The sequence below is a fragment of the Aquila chrysaetos genome, chromosome 6, assembly GCF_900496995.4.
Source record: "Aquila chrysaetos chrysaetos chromosome 6, bAquChr1.4, whole genome shotgun sequence".
In the NCBI taxonomy this organism is placed as follows: domain Eukaryota; kingdom Metazoa; phylum Chordata; class Aves; order Accipitriformes; family Accipitridae; genus Aquila; species Aquila chrysaetos.
This window is the reverse complement of record NC_044009.1, coordinates 54,082,079-54,094,503: the sequence shown is the minus strand read 5'-3', so window position 1 is coordinate 54,094,503 and position 12,425 is coordinate 54,082,079. Positions and strand designations below refer to the sequence as shown.

The window sequence follows — 12,425 nt, the reverse complement described above, 5'->3', positions numbered from 1 at the left end:
GGGAGTAAATGAAGTTTTATGGTTTTATTGATACTGTGTGAATGAGAGTGCACCTCATTATAAATGTGATGCACTTTTCTGGGGAGAGGAATGCCAGTGTACGATTTAATTGTGAAGATAAGTTATTTCCATTTTTATACAGGTGCTTACACAAGCATTGCCTGAACATTGAGGTGCTGCAAGTCTAAGACCTTATCTTTCATGAAATAGGAGCATACAACAATGAAGTGTAATTTGCAGGCACACTGTACAAACACACCTTATTGTTGTTTTGATGCATTGTTTGAAGACAGCAAAGTTACTGTTGATGCGTCTTCACTTTATTGGCTTCAGTGCGTCTGAACTAAACAGTCTGAAAGAAAACAAGGCAGCATGGCAGAAACACAACTGTGTTTGTAGTTTTATTTTTAGATTAGGAGGATATTAATCTTTTAAAAAACACAGGTTCGGGCATTCTTCAGTCGTCCCTTTGTAAGCCATAGGACAGCAATACTATGCAACAGGTGTAGTGTATTGTAACAGATGTAAATGCCCTTGTATGACAAAAGCTAATGTGAAGGTTAAGGGAAATCCAGCGAATTATGCTTTTACTGAAATGGCACGTCCTTACATTTAGCATGACTGGAAGGCCACTGCAGTCAGTAAAAAAGCAATCAGTCCCTGTAATGTTAGTGGTATTCAGATTTTTACTCTGTAATTACTTTTTTAATCCCTGCAAACAGACAGTAACTGCGCCAATAGTGTGTTTTGTAACATATCAGGCACTTAGAGAAATGACTGTATTTGTGGCTTGAAATTAGTTCTTTATACTGTGCCAGCTCCTTTTATTTTGGATCTTGCCATTTTATGGTTTGTATTAAATTTAAAGCAATGTTTATGTTAATTTAAATGTTTTAAGCTTTCAAAGTTGTGTCAATATTTTAAAGGCATTTTTTTAAGACTAATATTAAAAGACCATCCTAAGATTTGTTGATGAGCTTTTTCAGGGTTCCTCTGGCAGGGTCATGTTTTGTTATTTTTTTAAAATCTGGCACAGTTAGAAGTTAAACACTCACTCTGTCATGGTAGAGTGGGAGAAAGACACAGCTTAAGAAGTGAATAGGCGTGATACTTGCCATGTGGCAGAAACCAGGAGACTGACAGATGATGTGGGGAAAAAAGGGGGTATCAGGAAGGTAATTTTGCACACATGCTATCATAGAATCACAGAATGGTTTGGGTTGGAAGGGACCCTCAAAGTTCATCTAGTTCCACCTCCCCTGCCATGGGCAGGGACACCTTCCACTAGACCAGGTTGCTCAAAGCCCCATCCAGCCTGACCTTGAACACTTCCAGGGATGGGGCATCCACAACCTCTCTGGGCAAACCTGTCACAGTAAAAAAAATTCTTCTTGTGTCCAATCAAAATCTGCCCTCTTTCAGTTTAAAACCACTGCCCCTTGTCCGGTCACTGCAGGCCCTGCTAAAAAGTCTCTCTCCGTCTATCTTATGATCCCCCTTTATATACTGAAGGGCCGCATTCAGGTCTCCCCAGAGTCGAGTCTTCTCCAGGCTGAACAAACCCAATGCTCTCAGCCTTTCTTCACAGCAGAGGGGTTCCAGCCCCGTGACCATTTTTTTGGCCCTCCTCTGGACCTGCTCTAACAGGTCCATGTCTTGTACTGAGGACCCCAGAGCTGGACGCAGTGCTCCACGTGGCGTCTGATGAGACCCGAGCAGAGGGGCAGAATCACCTCCCTCAACCTGCTGGCCACGCTTCTTCTGATCCAACCCAAGATACGACTGGATTTCTGGGCTGCAAGCACACAGTGCCAGCTCACACCTCATTCTTCATCTACCAATATTCCCAAGTCCTTCTTCGCAGGGCTGGTCTCAATCCACTCATCCCCCATTCTGTACCGATACTGGGGATTGTCCTGACCCACGTGCAGGACCTTGCACTCGGCCTTTCTGAACTTCATGAGTTGGCCCACTCCTCAAGCCTGCCAAGCTCCCTCTGAATGGCATCCCTTCCCTCGAACGAATCAACTGCACCACTCAACTTGCTGTCACCTGCAAACTTGCCAAGGGTGTGCTCAGTGCCACTGCCTGTGTCACGAGTGAAGACAGTAAATAGTACTGGTCGAAGTACGGACCCTTGAGGGACACCACTCGTTACTGGACATTGAGCCACTGATTGCGACTCTTTGGACACGGCCAGCCAGCCAACTCCTTATCCTTCTAACAGTCCATCCATCAAATCCATCTAATTTAGAGACAAGGATGTTGTCTGGTACCACGTTAAAGGCCTTACAGAAGTCTAGGTAGATGACATCAGTAGATCTTCCCTTGTCCACCAAAGCAGTCACAGAAGGCCACCAGATTAGTCAGGCATGATTTACCCTTTGTGAAGCCATGTTGGCTGTCTCTAATCACCTCCTTGTCATCCATATGCCTTGACATAGCTTACAGGAGGATCTGTTCCATGTTCTTACAAGGCACAGAGGTGAGGCTGACTGGTTGATAATTCCCAGGTTCCTCCTTTTTACCATTTTTAAAAATGGGTCAATCAAACTGTAAATCACACTAAGGAATGGAACTGCTACAACTGGCATGTGGTTTTGTTCTTGGTCCTGCATGCTTCCATTTTGTAAATTGGCACTCAATGTTACCACTTACAGTGAAGGTCAATGTGTATGTTAATGGTGGCCTGAATTCAAGAAGTAGGAATGTGGTTCTTGATCTCTAGTAGGAGAGTCACAAGAACTCATAAGGCCTGGATGCAAACTCTCAGAACCTCTGTGCGAGTCTAATTTTATGTGTGTTGTGTAGACATGGCTCAAAGGTAGAAGATTAAATATATCCTAGTAAGCTTATACTTGGGTGAATGGTTCTACTTTGTATGCTTTTTCTTCAAGTATGCAGTGTGAAGAACGTAAGGAACAGGGGCCAGAACCTCTTAATGGAGTCTCCTGATCCTGCTACAGTGTCAGGGAATTTTGCTGTCCTGTTTGGTGTAATACTACTAGAAGAGCAGTTGATGTATACACTTGGGAAGTGAGAATGGTGGACTTGATGCTGCACAGCCAAAAGCACACTGGAATCCAGACTGCCTGGTGCCTAGGGGGAGTGGTAAACCACTAAGCTGTTACACAGAGGGTTGGAAGTGGAGTAATACCACATCCTTCTCATCTTGTTTTGTGTAATGCTACACCAACAACAGAGTCCTGTTAAGTGTGCTCAGCCTTATTGGAATTAGACTTTTGGGGAGATTAAGCAACATCTGAACATTACTCTCTACTGATATGTGACAACTTTAGCACTTTATGTCCATAATGGTGACATAAATATGACCCTGTGCCAAACTGCAGGGCAAACCTGGTTCAAGGGTGACGAGTAGTCATTCAGGTGCTTTGGTGGGAGGTAGCCTTCTGTTTGGAGGTGATGATGGCACTTGTGCACTCTTATGCCGTCACACTGTTGCTTACGTAGTCCAGTTTCAAGGGAGAAACACTGCTATCTTCCACCCCATCTCAGTTTTATCTGCAGTTAGCTTTGCACATGGGGCAATGTGTGTGATTCTATTATGCATCAAGTAAAATGCTGTTCTGCTGGGTAGCTGTGTCTTTGCAGCAATGTTGCACTTGCATGTGTTTTACTGTTTGTTTTCATTACTCCACAGAGTTACTGTTAGCCAGCAGGAGTGACATGCTGTAGTTGGGCTGTTTGTAGTGGCGGCCAGGGCTGTCTGCAGATTTTTCTGTATTAGGTGGGGGTGGTGAGATGGAGCTGTGTCTCCTATAACACAACTCCTAATTAATGCAAGGCCTAACCTCTTTGCTGTACATGTCTGTGTTGTCTGCTTCAACATACAATTAACTTTTCAGAGTCTCTAGGCCTGCGCAGTAAAGTCCTCCAGAAAATTGAAGAACTGCGGATGACAACGATCTCTGTTTCTGTTACTATCCCCGATGAGTTCTTGTGCCCTATAACAAGGGAGCTTATGAAGGATCCTGTCATTGCAGCAGGTATGTCTTTAAATGGCGTTGACTAAAATGAATTGCTTAAGGGTAAAGATAGGTGTGGGGACACAAAAATCAAATAGCTGTTGCAACAAAATAGAACTGTGGTAAATGTTTAATTTGCCCAATTACATCGCTGATACAGAGAAGAATACTGTTATGTTCCTTCCTTTATGTGCTTTTGCAAATGTAATTACAAGCCTAATTACAGAGTTGTCTCGGTAAGTGCAAAATGGAATTGTGCACCCTGGGGGCGGGGGGGGACGACCAAGAACCAGGCTCATTGCTACTCTTAGCACACCACGCGTATAGCACTTAAAAGTTTGTACAGAATGAGATTCATTTAAATTCAGCAAGACCTTGGAACTGAGATATGCAAGGAGCAGAAGATGTTATGTAGTTAAAACATTTTATGAAGAACTAGTGTTTTATAGTTCTGATCTTGGTGGGGGGACCATATGGTCATCAAAAGACCAGTATATTTTTTTATGTTCCGTGAACAGTGACTAATTTCATACAGTTTTGAGGTATCAGGCCAGATTTTTGAGAATTAAAACATTAAAAATATGAAGACATTTGCTAACCGCTAGAGTGGCAAGCACTGGACTTAACAGGGCTTGAGCTTCGAAACAGTAGCAGTAGGGGGACAGCCTTGCATATCCTTTTCTTTATATGATTTTGAAATAAGGATACATCGCTTTAGAGCAGGATAGTTTTGTTCAGAAGTTGAAAATTACTGCCAGTTACTGTTCACATGTATATTACAAAATGAAACAGGCATTTTAAAGAGAAACTGTTGACCTTTTAAAATAAAACGTTCACAGTGTGTGATCAGTTATAGTATTTAGTAGCTAATAAATAATGCCCGTGTGCCTTTCAGTATTTGCGTGTTACACTGCTGTCCTGAAACATGGGACTCCTCTGCTTTTCAGAGCATCAGGTGGGCATATCTGGGAGTTCCTCACACTGCTTTATTTTTATAGAAGTTGATGAATAATAACAGAAATGTTAGCTATTGCAGCAGGAGAAAGGTTGGTTTGTGGCAAGACAGGTAAAGGAAAGTATAGTTCTGTGTTCGTAAACTTCTGTATTCACTAACTAGCTACTTCACTGCTTGACACTGTAGAACTGAAGTTCCTGTAGTATGAACGCGGCTGACTTTAAGATGTAGGCAATTTTGCAGATTCAAATTGGAGGAATTTAGATATTTCTGAGATTAGAAAGTAACTAACTGAAGTGAGCTGGGTATTTTGTTTAGGTTAGTAAGCTAAGTAAGAGTTAAGTAAAACTTTTATGCTTTTGTGCTATGTAGAATTTAAGGAAAACTAAATAGAAGGTAGAATGCCAAACTGCCTATTTATTTCTTTTACTCAAGTGACCAGCCTAATAAGATTTTTTTTCCATGTTAAGTAAGTGGCCGATGTTCAATAAAGGGGAAGGAAATAGAGTGTTGCCCTGTGTTAGAGGAGGGGTGGAGGACACAGGTTTGTATTTCATCAGATGGAGGTGTTCCTGGGTGATTGTGCTAATACGTGGCAGGGTGGGGTGGGGTTTATTCCTCTATTTCTGTTCTTTAAGTAGCAGCTTGTTACGGTGCTGACTGGAAGACTGAAATCTTGAAACTAGATGGGCGTCGAGGGCCAAGTGCCCAACTCGGGGCTTGGTCAGCCCGCTGAGTGTTCATCGCTGAGTACTGCACAGCAGCAGTCTTTAGTTGTGTTAGCCATTAGATGTTAATGAGGTTTTAGTTCATATTATGGATCATTCAAACTGAAAAGGAAGTCTTATGTAACGTGCATAATGTATTTTGGTGCTTTGCAGTCAGAGGGAGATAGAAACATGAAACTAGCCTGAACTGTTTATATTCATGGTCAGCTATCATTGTCCTTTTTTTTTTTTTTTTTTTAAACTATAAAGGGTTCCTGAAGTGAAAATAATTTTTAAAAAGTTAGTGAAGTACTTTTTATCTGGCTAAACGGAAATGATTGTTTAGATTGTGATTAAAATCTAATGGTTTTATTAACCAAAGGCATGCACTGCCTTTAACACCAATATGCCATTTATGTATTATTTTTTTGGTAAAGCACAGCTTTTTTTTGTTTGGTTGTTTTTTTTTGTTTGGCAGGGAGTTCCCCCACCTTAGGCACTTTTTCTTTTTTTTTTAAACTAACTGACATGCTGGTTTTATTAACAACTCTGTTTCATGTATAGTAATGGTTCAGTACCCTTTATTTTCCCTCTCCCATTGTCCTTAACTAGCAAATACAAACATTGCGATGTATTTCTCAAAGTACTGGGGTGGGGGGGAGAATATTACTTGCAAATGCTTGGTGAGGCTTGACAGTGTCTAGTATGGTGTCTTCAGAGTAATTTAGAACTAAACACCACAGAGAAACATCACAGAGCTAAGCAACTGCAGTTACAGGCAACTTGATGAGCATCCCCTGATTTCCTTTAAAGGAACTGAGTAAGCACTGTTGTTATAAATGCTGATTGTCAATGCAGTTTCCTGGCCAGTCACCTCACTGGTTCAGTGATTCTTGCTCAGATGATTCCTTTTTACAGCCTTGTAATGAACTTTATCTGTACGGTAGGTAATTCCTTAACCACAAATAAGGACACAGGAAGTCTTTATGTAATTTGGTCCTGTTGTGTACCTTAGTCACCAGTTCATGCATGAATTTGGCTTAATCCCGTGACCTCATCAGAGACAATCCCTTGGGTGGGAAAGGGCTAGTTTAGCAAAGGTCTCTTGCTGGCATGCCTCTGCTGCTAACAAACAGACACACGAGGCAAAATTCCAAGCCAACTGAAATCACTACAGCAGCAAAACATCCGTGTATGTACACACAGAGCCTTTTCTAAAGGCATCTCTATTTTGTGTGTCCTTACAGCCATAGGTGGCATGGGGCAGGGAGGGGGTGTCTTCAGACACAGCTGCAAGAGTTTTTCAGACAATATGCTGCTTTGAAGTCATCAATGAACCTATGCAGCTGTAACTTATTTGACAAATTTGCAGTGCTTTCTAAAATAGCTTGTACTGGTTAGTTTGCTGAGTACAGTATAATTTAGAAAGGTTGAACCAAATTTTGATCTTAATACTGCTGTATAAAGTTTTATTGTAGTATGTTTAACTATGTAATTTGAAACAAATATGTTTCAGTTTATGGTAAAGCTTTCACAGACCATTTTTCTGTATCTCAGTTTTTCTGTTTGGAAATACTGATCCCCTTACATCCCTTTTAAATTTAAATAGCTACAAGCTGTACAGCGTAACAGTGCCCAGGCATCTGTAGCATAAGCTGTTGATGGTGGTTTCTTTGTAGATGGCTACTCCTATGAAAAGGAAGCAATGGAAAACTGGATCAGCACTAGAAGACGATCTAGTCCCATGACGAATCTTCCTCTCCCCTCTCTTATGCTTACACCAAATAGGACACTAAAAATGGCTATCAGTCGCTGGCTGGAGACTCAGCAGAAATACAGTTAAACCACTTAGTTTTGAAGTTGTTTGTTAAAATTAATGGAAATGAAATTGTATGTAGCTAAAGGAAGTAACTCTATCAGAAACAATTGGAGAGAAAAAAAATGTGTTTCTGTTCTAATATGTGGCTGTCATTTAAGTGGTTGTTTGTTAGAAGGAGAATCTTCACTGTTGGAAGCTCCCAGGGAATTCCCGAAAAACGTTTTAAGTTAAGTTACTGGTAATTTTACTTTGCAGTATATCTGTTTAAGAAATGAAGTATTCAGATTCACAGTTTTTTCAAATAAAGTTGTCTCAAAATTTTCACTACATTTATGAGTTTTGGAAAAGTTGGGAGAGAGTTTCTCCCGTAACCGTCAGTGACTGCATCTCATCCCACAGGTATATTAATAATCTTTATTTTGTACGGAAAAAAATACAGTAGTGTGCAAAAATAGAACTACAGGACAAGGCTAATATAGGACTTGTACAAAATATCAAAGAAACAGTAAACAATAAATAAGCTAAAGCATAATGATGCAAACTCAAAAAGAATTTGTAAAAATGGGTACGGCTGTTTACAATGTACATAAAACACTGCATACAAACAAGACGTGAAAAGTGACTGACTATGTAAAGTTGACCACTCCAACCTAATTGCACTCATAGGAATGTCACTACATCTGTTTATTTTCAGGCTGTTTTTGCCAGTATAAAAATCTTCTTTCCTCCAAAAAAAACCTTCACGACTTCATCCCATCATGCAACTGTACATACACTTTTCCTCAAACTTTTGTCTTCACTCCATCAATTTCTTGGGTTTCCCATAAAAATACTTACTGAACATTTCATTGCTGTACCTTTTTCGCAAATAAACAATAAATCATTCTGCTTTAAGATAGCACCCAAAGGTGATTAGATAAACTATATAAAGTGCGATTATTGTTAATATGCCATAATATTGTGTTCTTCAGTGCAATAACCAATATGGTCAAAGCCTTTCAATACACATGCAAATGTCACTGTTTATTTTACTTGATTTCTTCTAGTTACTAAAATAGTTATATTTACATGTCAAAACATGGCCACTTACTTGTAGTTTACTCATACACAAATTATTTATGCTTCCTAAATGTACATCATGCAACCCAAATTAGATCCCACTAGAAAAGTGATAAAATACTATCTTTGATTTTAAAAAAAGCATACATATACAGATCTGAGTATTATGCAGCAGGTATCTTTCTTAACACTGTTTTGAGAAGTAAGCACTTACTTAAGCATTATAGAGGCACAATTATTATGTAAGTAAGTAAGTAAGTGGTGAGATGTAATATAACCAAAAGCCAAGATTAAAGCCCTATGGAAAAGGAAAGTATTATTTAATGGTAAAATGTAATGGAAAGGATTTCTCTGCTTGAGGTCCTATTTTGGTGGATTGGTGATCCTAACTGACTCTTTCTACACAGATTTGCTATTCCAGTTACTGTAACTGTCCTGTGATGGTAGGAACAGTGTAAAGTGGTTGTATCCCATTAAGTACTGGCCAATGCGGACTGCTTACTCAAAACTCACAAGTGACCAGCCAATCGGTATTTTGTATAGAACCCTGTGATGTTATGAGCTAAGTAAGTTTTACATCCCTGTAAATATACAAAATTGTATTTATACGTTTGATTCAATGAATGATCGCTTTGGTTTTGTAGACATGACATGACTTAGATGGCCTTCCTTATTGATATGAGACTGCTGTTTTGATACAGCATCTGGGTATAAATGCGAAGCTTGTTTAGGCGCTCTGTTGTCTTGACAGTGGGTAGGTATTTGGCACTTAAGCTCCTCACGTTCTTTAGCTTGCATACCATTCTGGTTGCCATCTCCTGGGCCAGCAGCAGTAGACGAAATTTTAGTTTGGTAGTGCTTGACTGAGAATGGCTCAAAATTTGAGGACTGAATGCCCCCAGAAGCAACAGTTGTTGATAATCCATCCGATGCCTGAGAGTGCCAAGTGCGACTGGATTGAGTATTTTGCTGCTGAAACCTTGCAGTCTTATCCATGATTCCCATAAATGGGGTATTGCGAGGTCTGTGTTCAGCAACAGTACTCTGAACTTGATTAACGTTACTCTCCTTGACTCGAACGTCTGGGCCTAGCCCCTTAATACTATCTGAAAAACTACTGGCTGAAGTTAAGCTGCTGGTGGAGCTGGCAAGAATCATACTACTGGATGGAGAACTGGAAGAGACATCACTGGTTAGAGGACTTTGCTGCCTTGCTTCACTGAAATTTGTTTCAGTAGGGGCTGTTAACCTGTCAGCGGTTTTAGACTTACTTGCAAAAGAATGAGAAGAGATATTCTCATTATGCTGTGAATGGGAACACTGGCTGGACATAAACTTCTCACTGTACAGTTCAGAAGTAGGACCTGTGGAAACACTTCCGGGTGATAATGTGCTTGTCCCATCCAAATGCTGAATTTTAGAGTGCCGGACTGGCAAGGGACTTTGAGGAAGATGCTGAAAAGATGACTGTGTCTTTGTATTACATTGACTGCTTCCCATTTTTGATCCAGGCTGGATGGAGCTCAGGTGCTGATTGGTTTTTACAATCTGAGCCTGCTTTGTTGGCTGCACGATCAAGCCTGGCTCTCTCAGATATTTGTTGCCTGTTCTGCTTTGAGGGGACACAGATCTAGCTTTTTGCTGAACACCTTCTTGAAGGGTCCTGCTGTATGATGAAGCAGCTAAGGAACACTGCAGCCTTTGTGGAGAGGAAACGGATTCATCAGGGTGTAGCAGTTCATCCTCCCTGTCTTGAAGATTAAAGTTATCATTCACACCTTGTGTAATGCCCTCCTCCTCATTATCAGAGTTGTTAATTTGCTGCAGTAGCTGTGGAGACTGATGCTTCTGTTGCTGTGTTCTCTGGAACTGTTTGCATTCCTCTTCTACTCGAGCCAGTAGACGTTTTATCTCTTGATTGGTAGGACACAGCTGTGTGGCTTCACGTAAGTCAGCAAGAGCAGCAAGTAGCTTTCTGTTTGGGGGGGTGGGGGCAGAGAAAGGCAAGCAATAAAAACCTGGGGCAAATCTGAGTCTCAGCATTGCCTACCACTAATCCACCTCCACCACTTTCAAAGAAATATTCTGATTTGTCATCTCCTGCTGCAGGTGGTGACAATGTAAGAATTGGATGTTCTCCAAACCCAGGAAATTCTTTCCTACAGTGAAAGCGCAGCCCCGGGCCTAAACCCTTCCCCTTGTATCGTAACAGCTTTTTCAGGAAGGCAGCAGAAGGCTGCTAATAACACTAGGAACTGACTCTCTGTCTCATAAGCCTTTTACTGTTACCATCAGAGTGGTTAACTTGCCGAAGTCTGCTTCATGACCATTTATTATTCTGCTTAGAAAAGACACGGTGAATCAAAAAGGCACCTCTCCCTATACTTAAACTATACCAATGTAGTTTGGTATTTTTGCAGCTTAAAGAGATGGTTCCTCCTCTCTGCCCTTGTTTTTGTCTTGAACTGCTAATGATTCAACATATCCTGTCCTATAAAAGCACCCAGTTATTCTTGGTAATAAATAATGCAGCGCTGGAGTTCGGTAGCACACTGCTGAGTCACATGGAGTAAGAGTCCCATTCACTCTTACACTTAAAATAAACCCTCTTCCTATCAGTTTGTTACTTTCTGGACTGCCTAATAATTACCTAAATGAGTATTCAGTATTGCTTTTTGGGTTTGGTTGGCTTTAACTGATACAGAGACCTGATACAGATGGAAAGTGCACAAGCAAAATAACTTTTCCTTTGTAAATTCCAAATACAACTAGCGGAACAGGAAAAGAGTTATTGGAAGTGTTAGGAAGTTAAAAAAATCTGTGCAGATAGACGCACAGAATCCAACAGTACCTGCTATTCCTTTTGGCTCTTGCTCTAGCATAATAGGCTTCGTAAGACTTGGGTTTCAGATCCAATGCTTTGGTAGCAAACTCTTCAGCCATACCAAAGTCCTAACAATTTAAGCAAATGTACTCATTATACATTGACAATAAAAGAAAGCTGCATGCTTTTTATTTGTGGTACTGTTTCAAAAGTGCAGACAGCTTATGCAGTATGGAAAGTCACATTTATCAGTTAGCAAGAGCAGATATTTTGTGAAAGACTGAGAGCAGACCTCATCTTGCTAACCTTGTCTCTCATGTCTAAGGGAAACTGACTCCAAGGTAGCTAAAAAGCAATGTTAATATAGATACAATACAGTTATTTTCAACCCAAAGATGATAAAATACAAGAGAATGCATGTTTAACAGGATAAATGACCACCTCACATAGCAAGGCTTTAGAATGTGTTTTGAAAAACAGCCAGTTAAAGACCTAGGAATTTAGAGGAAAACAAGAAAAATCAGGAAATGGTTAGGACTAGTCCAGAGCTTTCTTTGACAAGGTACATGAAATTTTTAGAGAAAAATTGCACTGAACGTAATGTATTTGGTCTTCGTTTGACAAGAACACAGAATAAGAGTTTAGTAAATCACTGGTTAAACCAAAGACTGGAATTAACAAAGCAGAACTGAAATGGGGGCAAAGATGGCTATGGGGAAGATGAAGGCAGAAGCAAGTCTAGTTTTTATAACAGCCATACACAGCACGGGGCGTGCATGACACTGAATTATCTCGAACATGATGATACAGGAGGTTGGAAAGTATTAACACCAAAAAAACCCATCCTGAGATATCATGCAAAAGCAACATGAAGAACTTCAGCTTTACATGTAAGGTGATGCACTTCAGGATTAGCAAAATGTAAATGAGAGTTTATCAGCGGGATACACAAGAAACATAAGAAACACACAGGCATGCACACACATGCACTAATTGGTCACAGAGCCGCTTTCTTCTGTTAGTTTGATGCAACTGAAAAAGCCAGTCTCAGCAAGGAAGGCATCAGGAGAGGTAG

The 12,425-nt window shown here is 40.5% G+C and overlaps 2 protein-coding genes across 20 annotated transcripts in view; one reads left to right on the top strand and one right to left on the bottom strand.

Annotated features, from left to right (window-relative positions):
* The window catches only part of WDSUB1 (WD repeat, sterile alpha motif and U-box domain containing 1), a 33,091-nt gene extending 25,300 nt beyond the window's left edge, over positions 1-7,791 (top strand). For 11 of the 12 annotated variants that reach the window (XM_030016733.2, XM_030016735.2, XM_041124108.1 and 8 more), the window contains 2 exons: positions 3,867-4,007; positions 7,328-7,791. In XM_030016733.2, coding sequence (XP_029872593.1) covers positions 3,867-4,007; positions 7,328-7,491 — 305 coding nt within the window. In that variant the 3' untranslated portion in view covers positions 7,492-7,791. Of the gene's footprint in view, positions 1-3,866; positions 4,008-4,881; positions 4,992-7,327 lie in introns of those variants that run through there. The other variant, XM_041124109.1, reaches the window with a different exon arrangement.
* TANC1 (tetratricopeptide repeat, ankyrin repeat and coiled-coil containing 1) overlaps positions 4,099-12,425 on the bottom strand; it is a 104,013-nt gene continuing 95,686 nt past the window's right edge. For all 8 annotated transcript variants that reach the window (XM_030016721.2, XM_030016718.2, XM_030016719.2 and 5 more), the window contains 2 exons: positions 11,378-11,478; positions 4,099-10,501 (listed from right to left, as the gene is read on the bottom strand). In XM_030016721.2, the coding sequence (XP_029872581.1) occupies positions 9,130-10,501; positions 11,378-11,478 (1,473 nt within the window). In that variant the 3' untranslated portion in view covers positions 4,099-9,129. The remainder of the gene's footprint in view (positions 10,502-11,377; positions 11,479-12,425) is intronic.